Raw genomic sequence first — 25467 nt, 5'->3', positions numbered from 1 at the left:
AGAGGTAGGTTTTAGGGTAGGGTGGCCAGTTCTGCCACTCTGGGTGCCAAGCTTGGGGGCGCTGCAGGGTGTCGCAACTATGGATTGAGCAGAACGGAGGGGAGAAGCAGTGGTGTGTGTGTGTGCTTAATTTTGGCCTTGCAGAGGGTGCCACCGAAGTCCTCCCCTGCCCGTGGGCATCTTTTGGGCCCTAGGAGGGCATCCCTTTAGCAGGGACCTTCTGTCATCTGCCGCCACCTCCCCACTCCCAAGCTGTCATTGAGCTCAATTGTGGCTTTCTCTGTCTCTCCTCAGGCCTGGAGATCGAATCATGCTGATGGATGATTCCAATGAGGACTGGTGGAAGGTGAGCAGAATTGAAGCATCCCAGTTGTTTTCTCCAGTTTTACTGCATAAACCACTCTGGGGCCTCTTGGGTGAAGAACCAGTGTGGTTTAGTGGTTAGGGCCCCGGACTACAACCTGGGAGACCAGGGTTCAAATCGCTACTCACCCATGAGGCCCAGTCTCTCTCTCTCTCTCAGCCTAGACTACCTCATGGTGGTTTCCGGAAGGATAAAACGGAGATGGGGAGAAGTGTGTCTTGAGCTCCTTGGAGGGAGGGAGAGGTATGAATGCAATAAATAATAAAAAAGCAGGATATAAATATTCTCTCCATAAATAAAGGACATCCCTGAGAGATAAAGGATGATTCGAAAGCACAGTGATTCGAACCTGTGCTTCCTATGTCCATTAAAAAAAACCCAAACCTATTCTTATCTATTTTGCTACCATGCCTTCTGCCCTTTTCTCCTTCAGGACCCAATTGATCACAGTTGCAAATGTGCACATCTTGCTCTGTAGGTTCTGCTTTTTGTGGGTTCCCCTGTCTCTACCCACAAGCCCACAGTGTCCTTAACACACCTCCCTCCCTCCAATTTTTTGTCTCTCTCTCTCTCTCACGCACTTTATAGGCCCTCAGGGAAAGGCCTTGGCCTCTGAGGCAGCCAGACACACATCAGGTTCCTTGTCCCTGTTGCTATAGCAACATGGCAGGTTTCAAGAGCATCCTTCTTCACACTTCCAGAGCCTCCGGGCTGCCCATAAAGAGTCAGAAGATGGAGCCTTGCCCTCTGCTGCCCTGTCCACTCCGACTCTGCTGCTTTTCCTGTGCTTCTTCAGAAAGCCCCAGTGTGATACTGTGGAAGTATCTAATTTTATCCATCTACTCTTGCTGTTTGATGCCACCTGAGGTTGGAAAGGCAAGAGTTCCTGCAGCATTGAGAGCAAGCCTCTCTGAGCATGTAGTCCAGGCATAGGCAAACTCGGCCCTCCAGATGTTTTGGGACTACAATTCCCATGATCCCTAGCTAACAGGACCAGTGGTCAGGGATGATGGGAATTGTAGTCCCAAAACATCTGGAGGGCCAAGTTTGCCTATGCATGATGTAGTATTTTTCTCGACCCCATAACCAGCCGACACATATCAGAAAAAGGTGAGCCTTTCATGGCTTGAAGGGCAGACTATTACACCTCTTTCCTGCTCACCCTGAATTTTCTAAAAATGGTTTTATTAACCAAGTATCAATTATTACAAATGACCATTTTAAAAAAAAGAAAGCGAAATGTAACTTAACTTTTTCTCTCAGAAATTGTCCATTGAGTAAGAGGACAGAGAATTGCAAACAACAAACAAACCCACTGCTGAACCTTGCAAATTTCCATCCACCTGCTGAGAAACTCTGGCAGATCCCACAGCCTTGCCCAATTGGACCCCTACTGAGAACACCACTATCAATCTGCCTAAATCAAACAACATTGAAATGAGAGTTGAATGAGACCATTACAATGACAATTAAAAGGGGAGAGGAGCATTAAACTGACAAATTACTCTTTCATTCCCCGCCGAAGGCCTGGGGCAAAGAGGTTCTTCTTCAGCTGTAACTAAATTATGTATCGTGACTATGCAATATTGCTCCTTGGAAAGGAGGGAATTCATCAACCTGGGAGCCACCATAGAGAAGGCCCTCTCATGCTCTGCCACCTTCTGGAGCTCAGAGAGCAGGGATGCTGCTAACGGGACCTCCCTGGCTGATTTCAGCAACGAAGCAGATCTATACAGGAGGAGATTCTCCTCCAGATATTTGGGGCTCAATGCATTTAGGGAGTTGTATGTAAGCATAAGCTCTTTGAATTGGGTTCAGAAGCAAATTGGCAGGCAGTGCAGATTACATAGGAGTGGGGCAAAATGAATCTGACCAGTGTTGCTGCAATCTGTACCCATTGCAATGGCCCCACTGTCTTTCAGGGAATCTCTATGTAGAATGCACTTCAGTAGCCCAACCGGAATTTGGATCATGGGTTCAAAGTTCTCTCTCTCTCTCTCTCTCGCTGTAATTAGTGAACCTGCTGGAGCTGCAAATAGGCTCTCTTAGCCACGAAGGCCAAATGGGCCTTTAGAGGCAATGCTGGGTGGTATGTATATCTCACTTTTTCTTTTTTGTATCCTAGGGGAAGATGGGTGACCGCGTGGGTTTCTTTCCAGCCAATTTTGTGCAGCGGGTCCGGCCGGGTGAAACGGTCTGGAGATGCTGCAAGACTTTCTATGGAAGTAAGGAACAGGGGCAGCTGAGCGTTAAGGAAAATCAGGTAGGAGCAAACATCCTGTATGGGGTCTTCTTTGCCCATAAAGTATCTGTACGTTATAGACATCTAAAAACCCCAAGTGTCGTTTTTTGTTTTTAAAAAAGCAAGATTCTAGTCCTTGTAGTTTTGAAGAAAACTCAAGGGCAGGGATGGCCAACAGGTAGATCGTGATCTACTGGTAGATTGCGGGGTGCCTGTGGTAGATCGCAGTAGATCTTGGGACCCCTCCCACACCCCCTAAAAACAACTTTGATCTCACCCAAAAAGCTCAACAATTTTGACTTACTAAAAAAAAAAGGTGATCAATCCAGTAGATGACCACCAGTTTTTTTATAGTGGGAGTAGATCGCAGTCTCTTGGAAGTTGGACAATCCTGCTCTAGGGGGATCACACGTTTGCATCCTGCATTCTGCCTGGAGCTATTTGCGATGCCAAGCACATGACATTAACTTGCCTCCAATGGGAGCTTTGCGGCCAATGTAAAGAGCGGTTTCAGAGGGGTGATATTGGTCAGAACTGCAGCAGGGCAGGAAGTGTTAAAGCTCCTCTCCCTGTATGCCACAGTTCCAGTCTTGATCAGGCTCCCCAGTGACTGCTATTTGCAGTTTTTTAAAACAAAACAAAAATCACATGTAAGCTTGCAGAATTTTGGCTTTCCAAGGCATAGCATCTCATACAAAATTAGCTACATATCTGCTAATGTGTTTTTCCCCCCTCAAAGCCTAGTTCATGTCACCAAATTGGCCTGTTTACATGGTCAGCTATGCCAGCCCATTCCTTTCTTTTGCATACATGGGACTCAAACCCACAACCCTGAGATTATGAGTCTCATGCTCTGCCGGACTGAGCTATCAGGTGGGCTATAGAGAGGGGTTGTAGAGAAAGATTGAGGGGTGTGCACTTTGACTCATATTACCGTATTTACTCGAATCTAATGCTCACCTTTTTTGGCCAATTACGTTGTGATAATTAAGGTGCCCATTAGATTCGATGGCACATTGCATTCGCCAGCAAATACTCTTTTTGGTTTCAAGGTTCTGAAAATTGAAGTGTGCATTAGATTCGATGGCGCATTAGACTTGAGTAAATACGGTGAGTTGCCTTTTGGTTAACTGAGCAATGGTACTTGCTGTCTCGAGGACAGGGATGGTGTCACTTTTCTCAGTCATTTGTCGTGTTGCATCTAACATTGCAGAAACCAAATATTGCAAAAGCAATATGAAATGCTATCAATTTTAAAACAGGAGAGATTGTAATGATTCCAGTCTGTGTGCCAGGAGTCAACTAACGTCATGGTTCTCTCCCATCGGGTACGTCTGGAGCACTCAATCTCTCTCGCTTCCGGATCTCTGCCAAATTGCCTGCCCTTGGAGGAGACACCCCCCCCCCAAGCAGTCCCTCTAGCATACAGGGCACGAGCACCTCTGAGGGTTGGTAGTTCTTAAGCAGGAAGAACCACCTGCACAAATGAAAGGTGAGGGACAACTGGCTTACTAGCGGTACACGTGAAAAGGATCTAGGGGTCTTAGTGGACCACAAGCTTAACATGAGTTAACAGTGTGATGTGGCAGCAAAAAAAAAAGCTAACGCTCTTCTAGACTTCATCAATTACAGTCTTACTTTGGATCTTGAATGCCCTGGAACTCGGATGTTTTGGCTGCTGAACGCCGCAAACCCAGAAGCGACTGTTCCAGTTTACAAACATTCTTTAGGAACCTGAATGTCCGACGGGGCTTCCGTGGTTTCTGATTGGCTGCAGGAAGCTCCTGCTGCCAATCAGAAGCAGCGGTTTGGTTTCCAAACGTTTTGGAAGTCGAACGGGCTTCCGGAATGGATTCCGTTCGACTTCCAAGGTATGACTGTATAATCATTCTTATTTGTTAAATATGTATATTGCCCTATACCCGCAGGTCTCAGGGAGGTTCACAACTTAAACTGCGATATAGAAAGCACAAAATACATAACAAAAACAGCCCTATAATCCCCCCTCCACTTTCTAGAGGACTAGCTCAATGTTTTTGCAAATGCGAAAGTTCAATCTAAAATGCCACATTTCTGTCACTTGAAGGCGAGCTAGATGTCTCAAGTGGAGTCTAGTATGGATCCTATGTACATTTCCCCCCCCCCCCGACTATCAGTGCTCTCTTCTGAGTGTGAGCCATAAGAGGCACTTAGTCAGAGCCCAGCAACAGGAAAAGAGTTTGCCTCCTTTGACAACTACAGCTCCTTAGAACATGGGTAGGCAAACTAAGGCCTGGGGGCTGGATCCAGCCCAATCACCTTCTAAATCCAGCCCACAGACGGTCTGGGAATCAGCATGTTTTTACATGAGTAGAATGTGTCCTTTTATTTAAAATGCATCTCTGGGTTATTTGTGGGGCATAGGAATTCGTTCATTTTTTTTCTTCAAAATATAGTCCGACCTATCACAAGGTCTGAGGGACAGTGGACCAGCCTCCTGCTGAAAAAGTTTGCTGACCTGTGCCTTAGAAGCAACCAGTCAGAAGGAGAGTTCCCTATTAAACCCCCAAGAAGAAGAAAAATGAGGACGAGTGTTCAGACCCTGAAGGAGAAGGCGAGGAGCTCCAGAGTCCCTTGCACCTCCTCCTCCTCCCAGAATTTGCTGGGTCTCATTCGTTTTGCTCTGAGTGTGAAGCCACCTGCTTCTTCCGCGTCTGAGATTTGCGTACTTTGCTGTGCTTTGCCTGAGGTGTGTATTAAGATGCACCAGAAGATGCTGTCTGCTGGCACTTGGCCCACTGAGACCGGCAGGATGGCATATCAAGCAGGCGGATTGAGTGGCTTAGAGTAGATCATTACCAGGTCCTTGTTAGTTCAAGAGGGATGAGGACTTGGAATGCACAGGAGTGTTCAACTCAAATGTTACAGTGATAACCACTGGCGGTGTTGACTCCTGTGCGGATTGTATACGTGATCAACCAAGAACATAGTCATCACAATAGATGCGACAAGGTCTCTCGAGTCACACCACCGGGGACAAAGGGGTTGGGGGGGGGAACCTCTTCTATGTCATAAAGGGCCACTGTAGAAATATCAATTCTGTTTATTCCTATAAGGGAATATATGGATAGCGAATGCCTCAGCATAATCGCTGGCAGGATACAATCAGTTCATCATGTTCAACGTGTATATGAAATCAATGAAGTGGGAAATTGCGTCCTTGTTGTTATTCCTTTATCTGCACCGCTGCTGGCTTGTGCAAGGATTTTTATGGTGCTAAGGGATGAAATTGGAGGCTTGTTACATTTGTAAGGGAGAGAATCACAGAATCTTAGAGTGAGAAGGGACGCCCAAGACCAGCCCCCTGCAATCTAAACTAAAGGAATCGAAACTAAAGCATCCATAACAGGTAACCATCCAACCTCTGCTTACAAACCTCCAAGGAAGGACAGTCCACCACCTCCTGAGGGAGTCCATTCCACTGTTGAACAGATCATATCGTCAGAAAGTTGTTTAGTCAGAATCTCCTTTCTAATAACTTGGATCCGTTGAAATCTTCTGGCCTCCAGAGCAGAAGAAAACAAGCTTGATCCATCTTCCATGTGACAGCCCATGAGATATTTGAAGATGGCTGTCAGTCTCCTGTTACCCAGCTCCTTCAACCATTCCTCATAAGGCTTGGTTTCCAGACCCTTGGTAATCTTGGTCGCCCTCCTCTCCACATGATCCAGATTGTCAATATCCCACTTAAATTGTGGTGCCCCAAACTGGACACAGTACTCCAGGTGTGGTCTGACGAAGGCCGAATAGAGTGGTACTATTACACCCCTTGATCTGGACACTAAGCTTTTGTTGATGAAGCCTAGAATAACATTAGCTTTCTTTTGCTGCTGCATCATCACACTGTTGACTCATGTTAAGCTTGTGGTTTACTAAGACCCCAGATCCTTTTCACACATACTGCTGTAAAACTGTGTGCTCCATCTTCTATTTGTGCAACTGTTTCTTCCTGCCTAAGGCATTTATCCTTATTGAAATTCATGTTGCTAGTTTGGGCCCAGTTCTCCGATCTGTTAAGGTCACCAAGAATCCTGATGCTGTCTTCTGCAGCATTAGCTACCCTGCAGAACCCTACTTGCCCCCTTTTCCCAGGATGTTGAAGAACCATTTGTTAGCACTCATTGGGTTTGGCCAGTAAGCCACCTAACAGTTGCCTTGTCCAGGCCACATTTTACCAGCTTTTCCACAAAAATATCAAGGGGGACTTTGTCTGAGTTTTCACAATGCACACTCTCCATATGTTGTAAGCCTTTTGCCTCCAGCTTTTCTTTGTAACCATTGTGACTAGAAACTTGCTTTCTTAAAGAAGAATACAATTAAAAAAACCTGAGATTTTGAGGATGCCAGTTCCTGCACCACCTAATAAATAAGGAAGGACTGACTTTGTTGTTGTTCCGGCTGCATTCTACATTATAAAATCTTGACCTGTTTGCTCACGTTTCGTTCCGTCATCTTCTGCTCCTCCCAGATCTGTGTTGGTGTGGGGAAGTCCAAGGAGAACGAAGGTTTCATCAAGGTGACGAGTGGCAAAAAGCGAGGGCTGGTGCCTGCCGACGCACTCACAGAAATTTGAAGGCAGGATGGGCATGCGAAGCAAGGCCGAAGAGTAAAACAGAGATGTCAGCAGCAGCAGCAAGGCAGGGGCAGCCCTGCCTTACTCTCCAGCCCATCCCAACCCTGAGCACCTGGCTAATCACTATTTCATGGAATCTTCTAGATGGACTGAGGATATGGCTTTGGTTTGGACAAGGGAAGAGGACTGGGGGGAGGGACTGGCTTGAGCGCCAGGACCCGCGTGATCTCTCGCTTGCCCCCAGCGGGGCTTGGACATGTGCTCAAGCCCGCTTTTGCTTTCCACCACCCCTTTCGAAGGTCGTTTCAGGCAGCTCTTATGGGTGCTGAGTGTGAGGGAGATTTCCACCGCTGTAATTCACGCCCCTTTTCTGCCCCCCCCCCCACTTTGCCTCTGGGTCACACTTCCACGGCAACAGACACTGGTTGACATCAGCTCGCCTGACCCAAAGGAGACTCTTTATATCTTGCCGTACCACTCCCTCCCACTGCCCAAACCACTCCCTCATTCAGACATGCTCCCCGATAATTCTGTGTCGCATGCGCCCCCCCCATGTGAAAAGGCCTTCTCTGGGCAGGGAGAGGCCGCCTGAGTGTGTTGTCGTCCGTCTGTCCCTGTATCAGTTTTAAAACCTTCAGGGCTGTCTGTATATTTATGTGTGTGTGTATATGTGTGTTGGGAGGTGGCTGTCGCTCAGGATTGGGGCAGCCCCCCCGCCAAAAAAGAAAAAAGAGGTGGGACAATTCCACGCGGCTTCTCGTTTGTCGTGTACTCAAAGTCTTCCCCGCAGAGCCTGAGCCACAGTGAGCTCCTGGAAACCAATAGTTACATGCGGAGTGGGTGGGTGGGTTCCTTGATGTGAGGTGCTGCCTTCGTTCCTGGCTCCCCGGCTATTCCTTGAGCTCCATTTGCGCCCCTCCCCCAGCATGTGGTGGCCTACCCCCACTGCATGACTGACAGCCGTGTGGACCATTTTCTCAGGGAACTTCCTCAGCTGGATGCATTTCTGACCTACACCGAGAATGTCGCGGCATTGCTCATGTGAGGAGTTCAGAGACCCTGACCCATCCCATCTTCCCTCACTTTTCCAGCATGCTTCCAGCTATTTGTCCTTTGTAAATGTACTTTTGTATATATAGATATAAAAAAAGAACAACAAAAGAAAGAAAGATAAGATGACTTCAGTCCCAGCCATTGGAGAGAGTTATCAGTACAACCTCATTGTCCAGCACCTGCAGTTTGACTCAGCTGGTATTTTTCCTCACTGGATGAAATGGTTGAGAAGGGAGCACGTCTGCCAAATCCAATGTTTCCAAGGCACAACATTTGCCTGTGTCAATGTGCCACATGTGCCCTGCCCTATTAACATGCATTGTGTGCTACTGAGCCATTCATGCTCAGCACACCATAGGCATAGAAGTCAGGGGTCCCTGAGCTGCTAACTGCATGCAAATAACCCAGTGCTCATGGTAAGTGCATGATGGGCATTGCATTTACAAAGAACATGGACACAGGGAAACACTTTCGTCTGTGGCCCACACCATGTATGAATCAGGCCTGGCTGAGAGTTTCCCCTCTGCCTTTTCTAAAATGGCCTGAGCCTGATGGGAGCATAGCAATAGGTATTTCTTTGCTTCCAGGAAACCGAAACGCTGATCCTCATTCTGTTTGATCTAATCCATTAGCCTGGACTATTGCATCCTCAATCTTCCCCATTTCAAAACTCATTCCAATCTGCAAAGTGGGAAATCAGGAACTGCGGTTGTAATCAGAATGCCATTCTTAGTATTTCTGTAGCACTTTCAGAATGCAAAATGCTTTGAAATGGTCATACCTTGATTTGCCAAAAAGGAACCAGCATTGCAACCCATGGCAAAAGTGGTAGATGAGCCTGAGGCTTCCATGCTTAGGTCCAATACTCTAGCCAGTTGGATGGCACTGGCACCATTAAAAGGAGAGGGAGAGAGATCGGGGTCTTTTTGCTGGTGCACTGTTTATGTTGTTACATGCTTCTAGTTTGGTGGTCCTCCAGCAGGAACAGTTCATCATTTCCTCCTGTTGTCATACATTCCCTGCCACGTGCGCGGGTGGCGCTGTGGTCTAAACCACTGAGCCTCTTGGTCTTGCCAATCGGAAGGTCAGCAGTTTGAATCCGCATGATGGGGCAAGCTCCCAGTGCTCTGTCCCAGCTCCTGCCAACCTGGCAGTTCTAAAGCATGCCAGTGCAAGTAGATAAATAGTTACCACTGTAGCAGGAACATAAAAGGTGTTTCTGTGCACTCTGGCTTCCGTCAAGGTGTTCCATTGCGCCAGAAACTGTCTAGTCATGCTGGCCACATGACCCAGAAAGCTGTCTTTGGACAAACGCCGGCTCCCTTGGCCTGAAGCGAGATGAGCGCCGCACCCCATAGTTGCCTTTGACTAGACTTAACCGTCCAGGGGTCCTTTACCATTTTACTTTACATACACCAAAACATTGCCCTTTCAGAAGTCCAATACAACTTTCAGCCATGTGTTTGAAGCCAGGGTACTCTGTGTAATGGGATTTCCCCCTGTTCCTTTCAGGCATATGTAAAGTTGTTATTTAATGGTAGTGGGTTTGCTCAGAGAACCTTTCCACCTGCATTTGATTTTCTGCACCATATCCTCTTTAAAGAGCTGCTGAGGAAAGAAGCCACAATTTTGGCTTTGATTCGTACATGCAATGCTCATTGCAGGATTTCTGCAACACCAAGTGATGGTTTGCAAGTGTGCATTGGGCTGTCAAATTTTAGCAGTGCCCTGTGCGACGCTAAAATTCCCACGCGTGCCTCTCATTCTCCATTCGATGGTGAAGGCACCCAGTGCAGCTGAATCAGTCACACTACCCTGAAACCTACTTTGAAGTGTGAATTAGCCGCCACAGATCAAAGTCCACAGACATAATTTCAGTATCGCCCTTCAGCAAAGTCAGTTCAATCACCAGGAGCCCAGTGAAATCAAGCAATGTTTATACATGTCTGAACAAGCAAGCCTCTAATTTTGCATACTTTTTTACCATTGTGCTGTGAATGCTTGCAGGGCTAGAAAAAGAGAACATGGGGTAAGAACCTTTTCAAATTCTGGTGGAATCTGCTCTGGAGCAGTAGGAGCACAGCAGGATTGAACTGATAATTCCAGGGCACTAAACCACAACCAGGGTGTCTTCCAGTGTAACATTTTCAGTGCACTGGCTCACTTACAGAAGTAGTCCCTTAAACACAGAAACAAGAATGTTGCGTCAGTCGTATTTTCCAAGTACCCTATTTGGCAGGTCTGTGGATACATTGCCCCGGTAATGTACAGTAAGCCCACAACTTGCGCACTTTAAACTTGTGTACATTCAGCTTTTTGCATTATATATCTATATATATAGAGAGAGGTGGGCATCCAGGGGAGGGAAAATCCTTGGCAATTTCACCAGCCTTTGCACCTAATGTGTTTTGAGTATATGCAATTTTGACTTCGGGCACAATGTAATGTAAAATTGGAATGTAAAATGTGGGCTTACTGTATTGAGAATATTATTATTACTATTAGAATTTATATGCTTCCCTATACCTGGGGGGTCTCAGAGCGGTTCACAGAATAAAATCAAAATATAAAACCACAAAATACATAATAAAAACAACCCAGTAGCTCCCCCCCACACACACAAAAACACATTTTAAAAGGGCATAGGATGTAAATGAGAGAATAGCTCACATAAGCCAGATCAAGCAGGTTTCCCTTGCTTTTTCAGAAGGCTGAACCCACCACCAAGTTTCCAGACTATAATGGAAGAATGCTGGGATAAACCAAAACAAATTCATTTTGAAAAACAATGTAAAGTGATTTCAAATGCGAGGGGTTTTCTTGAGGTGGGGAGTTGTTTTCCATGGTCATTTTTTGCACATACACACACGCGCACAAATACAAATACAAATTCACCTTGTGCTGAACTTTCCACAGCACAGTACTGCTTGTTTCCTAATGGCTTCCTTCCTTTCCTAATGGCTTAGGGATATCTCAGGCCTCGTTCAAGCACATGCTGGTTCCTGGGCATTCAGCCATGGTCTTGGAGGACACTCATATTCTTGAGATTCACGGCATATACTCCACGGTGCATTCAATCCATCTGAGAGGGTATATTCATTGTTTGCAAGTGGGATTGTTGAGATTGTCATCCAGCTTGCCAAACCCCAAATACCCAACATCTGCAGCCCTGCGAGCAGTGAGTTTGGATCCCAACCAAGGGCACCTCCACGCTTCTGCTTGTCCTACTGATTCCCCCCTGGGAAAACCTGCTCTTTACTGCTAAATTGGAGCAAATGTCAACCAGGTTTTCCATGGATTAAAGCTGTACAGAGTAGGTTTTATTGGGGAAAGCAGCAAGGCAAATGGAAAACTGCTTGGACCATGGGCGAAGCCAGGATTTATTTTAGGGGGGGGGCTGGCTTCATGTCAAGGGAGGCAGAACCGAGTTCTCTGTGATGCATTTGGTCATGTTTTTTTAATTATTATTATTATTTACTTGAGCACACCCATGGCTTAGAGCAGTGCTTTCTAGGCACAGGAAAAATGGAAATGTGAACGAGCCCTAGGGTAGCTGTGCTTTAATCCAGTTGAAATCAGTGGAAGAAGTTAGTCATGAAAGCTAACTTTAGCCTCATTGAAACCCAATGAAACTAAAGTGTGACTAACTATTTTGGATCCAGCCCAGTATACCAAGCATGGATGAGAGACTACATACGACTTAATAATAATAATCTCTATGTTTACTTTTCCTTACATAATGGGACGTTGGCTCCAATAACACAGCTTTCTCTCCTCCACCCTCAACAGTACAATGTCTCTTATATCAGCTGCTAAGCTGACTCTAGTGGACTTGGTACGGCTCTCCAAAAGTGTATTCAGAGTCCTTAGTGTCAAAGGGAAGACACTCAAGTGTATTGAAGGACATGGTGTTTGTTTCTTGCACTGTCGACAAATGACAGCATTTGGGTTTTTTTCCTTGTAAAAATGTTTTAAGGATTCCTGCTTGACGTTACCTGCAGCGCAGTCCTGTGCATCTCTACTCAGATGTAAACCCCTCTGAGTTCAACAGGGCTTACTCCCAGGAAAGCGCGTATTGTGGGGTTGCAACCTAAACTGGCGAGGATGGGGCAAGCAAATGACCAGATACTTTTAACTAAACATGTTCACTCACCTATAAATAGATGTGATAAACTGATGTGGAAACTTGTGAGATCATGGGAAGCATCTACTTCACCAGGAATTTTGTGTAGCTGCTTACTGCTGGGGCTCCTAAGTTGTCATGCCTCTTTCTGCTTGGATGTGGCCAGTTTGCTGCAGCTACAGGACCGTGGCTTTAAGCTAATGCTAAATCAAAGCATTTTATCCCACCACCATCTCTCCAACTTGTGTAGACTGAGAGGCCGGTTATGAACACACACACACACACACACACACACACACACTCTTTCTTGATACCCTTGTTGTACAGAGTCCCCGTAGCACACGCAATTCCCTACCTGGGATCCCATGCACCTAAGCAATAATGTCCGGATTCTCACCGGCTGCACTGTAGAAAGGTAGGTTTGCAAAATGGCACGTTTGTATTTGTGGAGGAATGCATGGCGTTAGAACTGAATTTTGATGGCCAAAGAATCTGGTTGGCTATGAACTAAATCCTGGATTAAACATGATGACAATGCACCAAATATCTTGTGGCTTCCTTTTTTCTTCTCGCCAGCCTTTCGGTTGGATAAATATAGGCTTGATGCAGCCCCCCCACACCTTTCTTAGCTCAGTCTCTCTGTGGAGGTCAGCTCCTTTGCCTGGGCTACTGTTAGCAAAACATTCTCTTGTGACTGAAGTTATCATTTAACCCTTCACTTACTGTTCTGCATTTCTGGGCATGGAGATCTGTGCACCTTTATATTATCACTAACAAAGTGATGGTGCCTTGCTCCTTCCACATTAGTCTGGGGTCAATAATTAGTCTAAAATTAGTCTGAAGTCAATAAGGCCGAGGCAGGCCTTTTCCTTGGGTCACCCTTGCTGCGATCCATCTTGTCATTAACCCACCATGGTGATTTTCAAGTCAATATTAGGCAGGGTACAAATAGTTAAATAGGCAAATATAAGTCAACATTGGGTTGGGATTGGTTGCACAACTAAATGTGTTTAGCAGCAGAGGGGTGGCTTGGAATTTGGAGAGAGTGCAAAGAGAGCTGAAAGCTTCTGCCAATATCAAAATCATTCTCTCCCTCTCCTGTATTTGTATGAATTGAATCAAGTGATTAATCCACCTATTCCAGAACTTCCTCTTCAGGAACTCAGAGTGCCCCCCACCACAGTCCTATGGCCCAGCTCAATAATCCCTGACAAGTGGCCATCTGTTTAAAAATCTCCAATGAAGGAGAGTCCACCACCTTTTGAGGGACCCTCAAGGGACTGCGACCCTTAATAGAAAAAAGATTCCTCAATGCTGATTTGATGCATTCCCAATGTCAGGAAAACTTGTTGCAAAGGAAAGCCACCAGCCTATCCCATTGCTTTTGCATTTGTTTGCCAAAACCTACATATGAGAGCCTGGATTGGGGCAGGAAGAGAGAATAAAAATGGGCATATCTGATGTAAAATAAGTTACTGCCTCTGGCTCACAAAGAAACAGCAAGAGAGTGTCATTGCAGCAGAGAGGCAGTGTGGTATAATGGTTAGAGGGAGAGCCTAGGACTTGGGTTCAAATCCCCACTCAGCGTGAAAGCTCTCCGAGTGGCCTTTGAGTGGTCAGCAACTCTCAGAGGGTTCTTGCAAGGTTCTGCTTAGCCTACCTCACAGGCTGCTTCTGAGGATGAAACGGGAAGGAAGAGACCCACGTATGTCGCCTTTGCCCTCACAAAACACACTGGAGCATCACCTCTGTGCCAACACAGGTGGCCATCTCAAGTAACAACCTTGCGAGCTCCACAGCTGCATCTTGATAAGCGAGCCCAAAGTACCATTGCAGCGGCAGGTGATACCATAGGAAACGGTTCCTTCTGCATCCTGTCCGCTTGCACAAGAAGACACAGACACCATATCAGACTACAGGGCCTGCATTTCCATGCCTCCGTTTGAAATGAGGAACCAACCTACGCTGGTTTACAGCCACCACGGCAAGCCACAGAGGCTTGTGACAAGGGAGGGCTGCGTTCCCTTCAGTGTTTATTGCCATTCCCGTCAAGCCACCGTGTCAGGCCAGCTGCCCTTTTGTCTTGTCTCACTTGGAGACTGATTTGTCTTGCGGAGAGCACCTCCCACCTCAGAAGCGAGGCTCCTTCCGAAAGGTTAAAAGCCTCTGCTGATCTGTCATGCCTTCCGTGTCCCCGTTCAGACTAGACAGGCCTTTCATTTTGGGAGGGCTTGTTTGGCACCAGTGAGCAAAAGCTGATGGATGGCTATGGCAAAGCAGCTCCAGAGAGGTGTTGCTTCTTCTAACCCTCAGTTTCTTAGCAAAGAAACGGGGACGGGGGTGGGAGACAAGTGTGGTTTAATGGCTCCATCCAGAAAAGGAACTGCATCATCAGAGGGGCCGTGGCTAATGAAGAAGGCTGCAGGTTCAATCCCCAGCATCTCCAGGTAGAACTAGGAGAGATTTCTGCCTGAAACCCTGTCAGCTTTCTGGAATCATAGAATCATAGAATTGGAAGGGACCACGAGGGTCATCTAGTCCAACCCCCCTGCAATGCAGGATTTTTTTTGCCCCAAGTGGGGCTTGAACCCTTGACCCTATTAGGAGTCTCATGTTCTACCAACTGAGCTACTCTGCCCATCAGTGTAGACATTATTGAGTCAGATGGACCCAAGGACCTGACTTGGCGCTTGTGTTCCTTATGTTCTTAAGGCTATCATCATTATTATTACCATCATCCAGAGTTTTCCCAAGTACCAGGACTCAGGGAGGCTCACAAAAATTAAAACACACGTGGATAAAATGCAGAAATAGTGGAAACTTGGTTGTTGAATGTAATCTGTTCCGGAAGACCATTTGACTTCCAAAATGTTCGACAACTGAGGCACAATGAGCGGTCAGGAATTTCAGTGGAGAAAATTGAGAAACGTGCCTCGGAAGCTGTTTGAATTCCAAGGCACGTTCGAAAATGGAAGCAATTACTTCCAGATTTTCAGCATTTGAAAACTGAAATGTTCGGCTTCCAAGACACTCGAAAACTGAGGTTCCACTCTATAGCTAAAACCATAAGATACTAGTTGAAAAGTAATTAATCTCTAGTAGGATTAAAAAGATGTAAAAACAAATCTATTGCAATGCAGATAGTAAAAACAGCACACAGCTCTATTAAAAGGCCCAACCTGCAGTGTGAAATAGAACCAACCCACCATTGCCACTGCTCAGAACCAGACCAGGACATTTTGCCGTCTGAAGCAAAAAGGAGATGGCCGCATCCCCCAGTTCATAGAAGCCAACTGGATGAGTAGGTGGCTTTTATTTCAGTGCAGGTAAATGGACAGTGTCTCCCACTGCACCTGACAGCAGCAGGCTAGTTTAGAAATGCAAGGCAGGTTGTATGGTACACACAGCTATACACATCCTACAATGCTTCACCACTGTTTCCTGCTCCCCAGCATCTGCTGCCTGAAGCAGCCACCTCACTCTACTTAATGGTAGGGCTGGCCCTGCCGCTGTTACCACATGGTTACCCTATGCAGTCTTGTCAATCTCTGTGTGTCATTCCCAAGTGGCGGTATTGGAGTAAGACAGGATAGAATGTAGTAGCCCAGGAGTGGAACTGAAATGCAATCAAGTGGATCAGGTGCCCAATCAGGGTAGCACCTGATGGACCATGGGGTGGAGCTCAGCAGAATGCAGTGGATCATCATGAGTGGAACGTGACACGACCTGGAGTTCACCGGCTTTTCAGACACACAACTGGTTTCCTGACTGCACGTGGTGTTACAGGTAAACTAGCTGGCTAGCAACCCTATAAGGTGCACGTAGAAATTAATGGCGCAGGATTATTATTTTGAATCAGCACCATGGACAAGGAATGCCAGTGTGGTTTAGCAATACACCCCTTGCTTCTTATCTTGGTTTATTCACATTGGCCGCAAAACTTTGTAGGCAGCTGACTTTCTGTTTATACACTAGAGATAAGCCTGCTTTTGTTTGGCTGATCCCTTATGCAACTCCTGAGAAGAATTGAAGGGAGCAAGAGTCCCTGATTTTACAAGGAATTACATGCCCTCTGGTCACTGGGACTAACTGCTATGATGCAATTTGGCTTCACTTGACTCTTTTACCCAGTTCATCGCCCAGAAGGAATCTCCAGCTTTGCTAATATAAAGGCTGTCCTACACACCAGAGTGTCAATTCTGCCCGCCCGCCCCCCCTGTGATAGCACAGATCTGTGTGGGCTTTTGTGCAAGTTCATCCACACATGACCGCTTTCAGTTCGGTGTTTCACATCCACATTAGCTGATGGTGCTTGATGGGATGTGTTTGCACAGCATGTGATTTATTAAATTTATATGCCACCTTTCCTCCCATTGTGGCAAACGGGCAAGTGATAAAACCATCAGAACATCTTAAGAACAATTCCAGTGCAGAAACAGACTGCAAAAGACCTCTGCTTGTTGAAAAATAAAGGTTTTCAGCAGGCAACCAAAAATAGACAACAGAGTGTTGTTAACCTGCCTCAATTAGTACTGCCCCAGCCTTCCTGAGGTCTGGAAACTTGAGCTCCATTGTGGGAATCTGTGCCTGCCTATGTGCTCACAGCCAATTTTTGATGTCATTGTTTGCTGAGACACAAGCTTCCCATCCTAGCAGACTTGCACTAAACAGCGGATACAATAAAAATAAGTGTGTGTCTTCTTGGCCCTGACGTGAAGTGGCTGGCTCAGGTGGCAGATTTGTGGGGACCAGGAGCGGTGGCAAAGTGTTGGAAGACAATCTGCCCGTGTCCCCTAATCTAGCCTGCTGCTCTCATGAGGTCAAAATGAAAATTCCACTACCAATAAGAGTTTCTGTATCTGAAATGTGGTTGCCACCTTGTTCAAGCATCAAAATGTCTTGGGCCAGCCATGCTTGCTATCACAGACTAAGCAGTCCCCAAACCCCTTACACCAGGCTGGGGAGGGCAGAGGTTGGAGAGTGTGGTCATGACCCTCTGCCTCAGTCTCCTGCTAAGCTGAACAAGCCGGTGGGTGGTCAGAGCCAGCAGAAAGCCAAAATACAGGGTGTGGCAAGGGTAGAGCCAGCCCAGAATCCACTGGATCTCAAGCCATCCTCTCTGCTAGCATGCAACAACATTGGGCCTGATCTCTCTCCATCACACACACACACACACACACACACACACACACACTTCCACAGTGGCTGTGTGAAAAGCAGGGGTGGGTATTGGCTCTGCAAGGCTAAGCAGGGGAGGGGAGGTTGGGCTTGCCCCCTAAAAATGTTCTTGCATAGGTCTCCAAATGGACAGGACCCAGAGATTTTGTGGCTTCTTCTTGGCCCCCCATCTTGCAGAATCTGGGAATTGAACCCAACAATTCTGGTCCCCATGATCTCCATCGCTCTAACTGCTCAGGCCTGCCAGGCTCCCGGCTGCGACTGGTGGTGCTGTTCATTCATCTCTGGCCATATTGGGCGCTCCCAGCTAAGCACCAATGATGGATGATTTATTATAAAGACACACCGTCTGGTGACACGGCCAGCCCTTTCTCCTGCAAGGCTGCTGAGACTATCTAAGCAGAGCTGGTTCTGACACAAAGACAGGATAGGGAAGAATTTTTAAAAGCCTGGCTCCATTACAGCTGTTCTGGGTAACCTTGAGTTACTCCTCACACATACTAAAGAGCCGCGCAGCTGAATTGATTGCTTCTGCTGCTCTCGAGCGCTATGCAATCTTGAAAGGGGGCAATCTTGGGAAGGATGTTTCATAATTGGGGTACTATTACAGAGGAAGCCGCCCTAAGCCCAGTAGCCACCTACCTGACCTCTAAAGAGGGCAGCACTTTGAGCAAGAGCTCAAATGATGCCCTCTATGAATGAACAAAAGCTCTATGGAGGAGAAGGCAGGTTTTCAGATACTGTGATCCTAGACCATTCAGGGATTTACACCTCAAAACCTATCTTGATTCTGAACACATCTCCTGGAATGCTGCTCTGCCAGTTATCTTTTAAGGCAAGTGTTTCACGTTGCTTCTCTGTACCCATTAGATTGGAACTTAAGGTGCGTGCAGAAACAAAATGTTACAGAGTGGAGTGCTGCTGTTCAAGGTGCCAGCCAGCCAGCCAGCCAGCCATGCCCCCTTTCACAATGCTCCATTCCGTTCCCCCACTCCTCCCCCTACTCACTGATTTTTCTGATCCTTCCCCCACCAACAAACACTCCAGATTCTGTGACCATTCTTCTGAACACCAGTGGCTGGTGGGGCCACAGGAGGGGAGAGGCTCTTGGGCTCAGGTTCTGCCTGCAAGTTTCCTACACTGTGAGAAGAGGATGCTGGGCTAGATGAGCCATTGGCCTGATCCAGCAGGCACTTCTTAGGACCATGGAGCATGCTCAGCCCTCATTAGAATATTTTGAGGGTCCCCTATCCCTTAGCGGTTTTTCTAAAGAGGGTTATACTACTAAAAGTGCTGGGCTCCCACAGTCCTGCTGCTACTTGCAGACAGTGGTGTAGCATGGATTGCAAGCACCCGGGGCTCCGTGGAAGGAGTGGTGGGAGGGAGGGTACACAGAGTAGTAATAATAATAGAAATAATAATAATTGATTATTTTCACCCCGCCCATCTGGCTGGGTTTCCCCAGCCATTCAGATGTCTTCTAAACATCTCATAGTTGTTTATTTCTTTGACATCCGATGGGAGGGCATTCCACAGAGCGGGCACCACTGCTGAGAAGGCCCTCTGCCTGTTTCCCTGTAACTTGGCTTCTCGCAGTGAGGGAACTGCCAGAAGGCCCTCTGCGCTGGACCTCAGTGTCTGGATAGAACAATGGGGGTGGAGACGCTCCTTCAGGTATACTGGGCAGAGGCTGTTTAGGGCTTTAAAGGTCAGCACCAACACTTTGAATTGTGCTCGGAAATGTACTGGGAGCCAATATAGGTCTTTCAAGACCGGTGTTATGTGGTCTTGGCAGCTGCTCCCAGTCACCAGTGTAGCAGCCACATTCTGGATTAGTTATACTTTCCGGGTCACCTTCAAAGGTAGCCCCACGTAGAGCGCGTTGCAGTAGTCCAAGCGGGTGATAACTAGAGCATACACCACTCTGTTGAGACAGTCCGCAGGCAGATAGGGTCTCAGCCTGCGTACCAGGTGGAGTTGGTAGACAGCTGCCCTGGATACAGAATTGACCTGCATCTCCATGGACAGCTGTGAGTCCAAAATGACTCCCAGGCTGCGCATCTGATCCTTCAGGGGCACAGTTGCCCCATTCAAGACCAAGGGCATGTACACATGCACATCCAACTGCTTTATGGCATCTGCATCACCCAGGAGATGGCAGCCACAGAGATAAGAAAAAAAGAGTCATTCTGTTGTCTGGAGAGGTCGCTTCCTGGTTCAACATGGAGAAGCCATTTTCAATGGAGCCCAGAGACTGAAGGGTGAGGCTGTATTGAGGCAGCACCGGGTGCTAAAATTTTGTGCCCCTAACAAATTTGTGCCTGGGGCAACCACCCTGGAGCCCCCCTTGCTACACCACTGACTGCAGAATCCCTTTTCAGTTACAAATGGATCCAAACTCAGAGACTTAGCTTGCTGTTAGTATTGCGGTTGTGTGGGTTACTGCATAGAGAATTCTGTGTTTGAGCAATGTGATCTTCCTGCTCCTCCTTCCTATGTGAGAAAGGCCGAACATCAGATATATTACGCCAGTTAGGAGCCATTTCAACTGTAATGGCTTTCCTCCATCCCAGCCACAAAAATAAATGGTTTGGCTTTCCTAAAAGCTTTGCGGTTGAAGTCTCCGTTTGATCGGAAGCGCTACAAATGCTTGCTCCCACATGTCTTAAGGTGTGTTCACCCGTCATCCAGTGCGCTGGGTTTTTGAAACCACATTTGCACAACATGAACCACAAATCCATATTGATCCTGTCACTTCTTGACAGATATTGCTGTTTGATGCAGGTTCCCCCCCAAAACCTGCCTCAGTCCAACTGGAACATTTGCGCCATGTGCACTTCAAACTTCAGAATGTTGTAAACAGTTGAGAGGGTCGTCAGACATGCACAGATCGGCACCCAGGCACAACGACAGCTTTATGAACAGGAGTCCGATGGGGTGGAAGGAGGAGGTTTCATAGGTGGGAGAACCAAAAAGGCCATGCTTGTCCGGTAAAGACACCCCTGCTCCCTTTCCAAAGTGACCAACATCATGTAAATACGACTTGAAACTCAGTGGGAAAGCAGGATGACTTTGGTTTATTTTAAGCTGCTAATGTGAACATAGGGACGCGGGTGGCGCTGTGGGTAAAAGCCTCAGCGCCTAGGGCTTGCCGATCGAAAGGTCGGCAGTTCGAATCCCCGCGGTGGGGTGCGCTCCCGTTGTTCGGTCCCAGCACCTGCCAACCTAGCAGTTCGAAAGCACCCCCGGGTGCAAGTAGATAAATAGGGACCGCTTTATAGCGGGAAGGTAAACGGCGTTCCGTGTGCGGCTCTGGCTGGCCAGAGCAGCGATGTCACGCTGGCCACGTGACCTGGAAGTGTCTGCGGACAGCGCTGGCTCCTGGCCTCTAGAGTGAGATGAGCGCACAACCCTAGAGTCTGTCAAGACTGGCCTGTACGGGCAGGGGTACCTTTGCCTTTACCTTTAATGTGAACATACTCTTAGTAAAAAACAACCACCACCATGAGATGTTTTCATTCAGGCAGGTAATGTGTCCGGCTGGCAGAACGCCAGCGCTCCTAGCATAACGCTACAAGTTGTGCTGTATCCGAGGGCAGAGATCATGAGCGGCTCGCTTTTAGAAGATGGTGCTCGAGTGATTCCATTACATTCCTCATTGCTGCTCATTGCTGCGTTTAAGCAGTCAAGGCCAGGCGAATCTTGCTCCTGCACATGTACTGCGTGGCTGCAGGATACGAAAAACGTGAGCATCAGCCTGCGAGTGAAGTTGCAGAGGCAGGATGGCCCTCTCTTGTGGATGCTTTAGCTGAGATTCCTGCACTGCAGAGGGTTGGACTAGATGACCCCTGGGATCCCTTCCAACTCTACAGTTCTAGGCTTCTGTGAATACTGATGCCATAACAAATGTGCCAAGCTTCCAGATACCTCAGGCAGGGGTGACTGGGGGCATTTTTGTAGGCAGAACACTCCATTGATACCCCAACTGCTAACACCCCAATGTCCGCAGATCTGGTGCCCCTCCCTGACCCAGCCGGCACATCCACATGGCCGCCTGCCCCCCCCCACCACAGCCTCACCTGTGCCCCCACCACACCATAGATAGCAGGAGGGGTCTGAGAACTAGGAAGTTAGCTGCTGGGGTGAAGAAGCAGGCATTCTGGGCAACAGCTCAGCTTTGAGGGAGTACATTCCATGGTCTCTGTGTTTGATTCTAATAAAAGTACTGAAAAGAAGCTCTCTGCATGTCTGGTTTCACTCAGCAGTTAGCCAAGTGAACGGCCTGAAGTCTCCCTCCTGACAGAGAGTGGCGCTCTAGGAGGCTGAGGCAGGCCAGGGCCCACAGCCCAGCTCCCTAGCTGGCCAGGTGGGGCTTGCTAGCTCTGGGAGGAGAGGTGTGACTCCTCAGCTGGAGCAGGCTTAGAACAGGTGAGGGTCACCTGCCTCGTCAAGCCCAGGTGCTGCAATCACCGTGCAAAGTACAAAAGGGAAGCAGGGCTGAGGGGCTGGGTCTGATTAGCTGCCCATGTTGATGGGCAGTCTGGATGCTCTAGGATCTGTGGGACTGTGCTTTAGTTTGGACTTTGGACATGTGGATTGATCCTGGACTGGAGACTTGACAAACTGACTTGCTGCCCAGTAGGCCAGGGCTTCAGAGTACCGCCTGAGGCAAATAGCTTTACCCCGCCTCACGGAATTGCTGGCCTTCACCACAAGACTTGGTTTTGTTCCTTTTCCTTGCTGTCATAGAATCATAGAATCATAGAGTTGGAAGAGACCACAAGGGCCATCGAGTCCAACCCCCTGCCAAGCAGGAAACAAAGGACACTTGGCAGCGGTGGGATCTACAGAGATTAATTCAATAACACAGGCCTCTGAGGTGTTTTTATAAGGTGAGTGCGGCCTTATCTGTGGGAATGTTCAGGGTGGCAGGAGAGGGTATATTGTTTATTAATATCCTTCCTAACTTGTGCTTGCAAGTTCCTTTACTTAGCGGAGTGCATTCCCCTTTACACAGCCGAAAATTAGTTGCAAACTCATGTAAGTTTCTTAAGACAATACAGTGGTACCTTGGGTTACATATGCTTCAGGTTACAGACTCCGCTAACCCAGAAATAGTGCTTCAGGTTAAGAACTTTGCTTCAGGATAAGAACAGAAATCGTGCTCCGGCGGAGTGGCAGCAGCAGGAGGCCCCATTAGCTAAAGTGGTGCTTCAGGTTAAGAACAGTTTCAGGTTAAGAACAGACCTCCGGAACGAATTAAGTACTTAACCCAAGGTACCACTGTACACAATTCAATCTGGTTTGTCCAGACTGAAATGTGTTCTAATATTTTCCTGGTAAGACCCCTTGAATCCCTTCCAAAAGAATAAAGACACCACAGTCTTACTCATAATCAATAAAAAGAAAGTTTACTCACGATCAGGCAGAGCACAGCGTGATCCCTGAAGGCAGGTTTAAGGATTAAAGTTACAAGCATATACAAATAGGTTTACCCCATATGTGGGTTGACCTACAGTAATGACTGCAGTTAGCAGTCTGGGAAGTTCACAGGATGAAAGGAAGATGGAAAAGAGAGGGGGAGTGGGACAGCATGCCTTGTCCTTTTACCAGGTCTGGGGAGGTCACGCCCACCCACTAGTCACATGCAAGGAAGGATGCTCCAGGCCAGGATGAACAGGAAGTTTTGACTAGCTGGACCAAACATTTCCTTGCATGTCCGCTCTAGGAAAACAAGGAATGTTGTACTTGACTGCTCTCAGTGGAATACATCCCACATTATCAACCTCAGCTCTGTCTCCTGTCTCACTCACCCTACTTAGGAGTTCTCAGCTCCTTCCTGTACAGCTAAGCTCAGCTCTCAAGACACAGCAAGATGGACACTGCAGTTAGTTGCTAAGTCCCAGAACTGCACCTCTCCTCCTTTCATCAGTTATAGCAGCAGTTGTTGCTGTTGCCAGATCAACCAAGGAGGACTCTGCGCACACCCCTGGCCAATCTTAGGGGGAACTCAAGGCCACCCCCGGGAGATCCCTGACGGACAGAGAGCAGGACTTCCTCCGGGCAGCTGGGTGGCCTGGTACTTCTCACTTCAGAAATGTATGCGGTTTGCCATGAGCGCACCAGGATACGGGATGCCAAGCCACAGCGTCAGAGATGGAGGAGGAGGAAGTGCCTGAAGGGTCAGCAGAATCCCTCACATCAGCTTGTGTTAGCGTCTCTTCAGTGGAAGCTTCCCAAACAGCATCCAGCCAGGCTGCCACATTGAGGAAGGCAGAGGCGGTGATCTGCCTGTGTGAGCAGAAGCAGAGAAAGGACCAGAAGCCAGGGTCAGGGAGGGAAGTGATGACCAAGTGTCTCTTCAAAACCCTCACCACACATAACACCTCACCTCACCACCAGCAGATAACAGCATTTTGCAGGCCATCGCTTCACAGGCAAGGATGTTCCCAGAGAGTGCACAGTCAGAGCATTGGCGCAGTGTATTCCCTTCAGAATTTTCCCTTAGGGCGATGGGCTATCACATTGTGACTCACTTTTGTTTTAATGCCTCTGGTTTCTGGCTGGAAGTTTTCTTGCTCTCGGATGTAAACACAGGCAGCTGTTTCCCAGGATTCCACCAGCTCTTAAGAACTGGTTCTCATATGGCACATTCCAAACAGGCCTAAATCCTAGCTCAGATGAAGCCTGACAGAATCACACTCTTACTAGAACAGGTATAGGCAGAAGGTTCGGGACAGACAATAAACTATGGAACTCCTTCCTGCAGGAGGCAGTAATGTCCACCATCTTAGGAGGCTTTAAAAGAGGATTCAACAAATTCATGGAGGGTATCAGCAGCACTAGCGACAATGGAAGCTACGCCAGACCCTCCAAGTGTCCCTATTTTCCAGGGAGAGTCCCGGATTTACAGAAGCCGTCCCGCTTTCTGATTTGATCCAGCTTTTGCATAAGGATGTCCCTATTTTCATCAGAGAAATATTGGAGGGCATGGCGTTATGTGACACCTGAACCAAGGAGATAAGTAACGAGAAAACTTTTAGAAGAGATCTGAAAGCAGCCCTGTAAAGGGAAGGTTAATGTTTTATTATGGTTTTATATATGTTGGAAGCTGCCCAGAGTAGCTGGGGCAACCCAGTGAGATGGATGGGGTGTAAATAAAAATTATTATTATTATGGAATAAAAAGGCAAAGGTACCCCTGCCCGTACGGGCCAGTCGTGTCCGACTCTAGGGTTGTGCGCCCATCTCACTTAAGAGGCCGGGGGCCAGCGCTGTCCGGAGACACTTCCGGGTCACGTGGCCAGCGTGACGAAGCTGCATCTGGCGAGCCAGCGCAGCACATGGAAACGCCGTTTACCTTCCTGCTAGCAAGCGGTCCCTATTTATCTACTTGCACCCGGGGGTGCTTTCGAACTGCTAGGTTGGCAGGCGCTGGGACCGAGCAACGGGAGCGCTCCCCGCCGCGGGGATTCGAACCGCCGACCTGACGATCGGCAAGCCCTAGGCGCTGAGGTTTTACCCACAGCGCCACCCTATTATGGAATAGGTTGTCCCTATTTTCGTTGGATAAATGTTGGAGGATATACTCTGTCTCCACGGTTGGATTTGGTATGCTTCTGAGAACTTGTTGCTGGACACCACAGGAGGGGAGAGTGGTCTTGTGCTGAGGTCCTTCTCGTGTACATCCCATGAGCATTTGGTTGGCCACTGTGAGAACAGAATTCCAGGGTAGACGGGCCACTGGCCTGGTCGAGAAGGCTCTTCTAACATTAGTTAGATCCAGGTTTACTGGTAGATCTCTGGGAGATTTGCAGTAAATCACAAGGGTTTCTGACTCTTGGTTGTTTAACGATTGCAGCAACAAGGTTACTTTATCCCCACCTAAATTAGGTG

The 25467-nt window shown here is 47.8% G+C and overlaps 1 protein-coding gene across 2 annotated transcripts in view; it reads left to right on the top strand.

Annotated features, from left to right (window-relative positions):
- Positions 1-12938, top strand: part of STAC2 (SH3 and cysteine rich domain 2) — a 44488-nt gene extending 31550 nt beyond the window's left edge. For both annotated transcript variants that reach the window (XM_082195701.1, XM_082195700.1), the window contains exons 9-11: positions 295-346; positions 2490-2627; positions 7114-12938. In XM_082195701.1, the coding sequence (XP_082051827.1) occupies positions 295-346; positions 2490-2627; positions 7114-7218 (295 nt within the window). In that variant the 3' untranslated portion in view covers positions 7219-12938. The remainder of the gene's footprint in view (positions 1-294; positions 347-2489; positions 2628-7113) is intronic.
- Positions 12939-25467: the final 12529 nt, after the last annotated feature.

This window comes from Podarcis vaucheri (genome assembly GCF_965113315.1).
Source record: "Podarcis vaucheri genome assembly, chromosome: 13".
Lineage (NCBI taxonomy): Eukaryota > Metazoa > Chordata > Lepidosauria > Squamata > Lacertidae > Podarcis > Podarcis vaucheri.
This window is presented reverse-complemented; position numbering and strand designations above follow the sequence as displayed.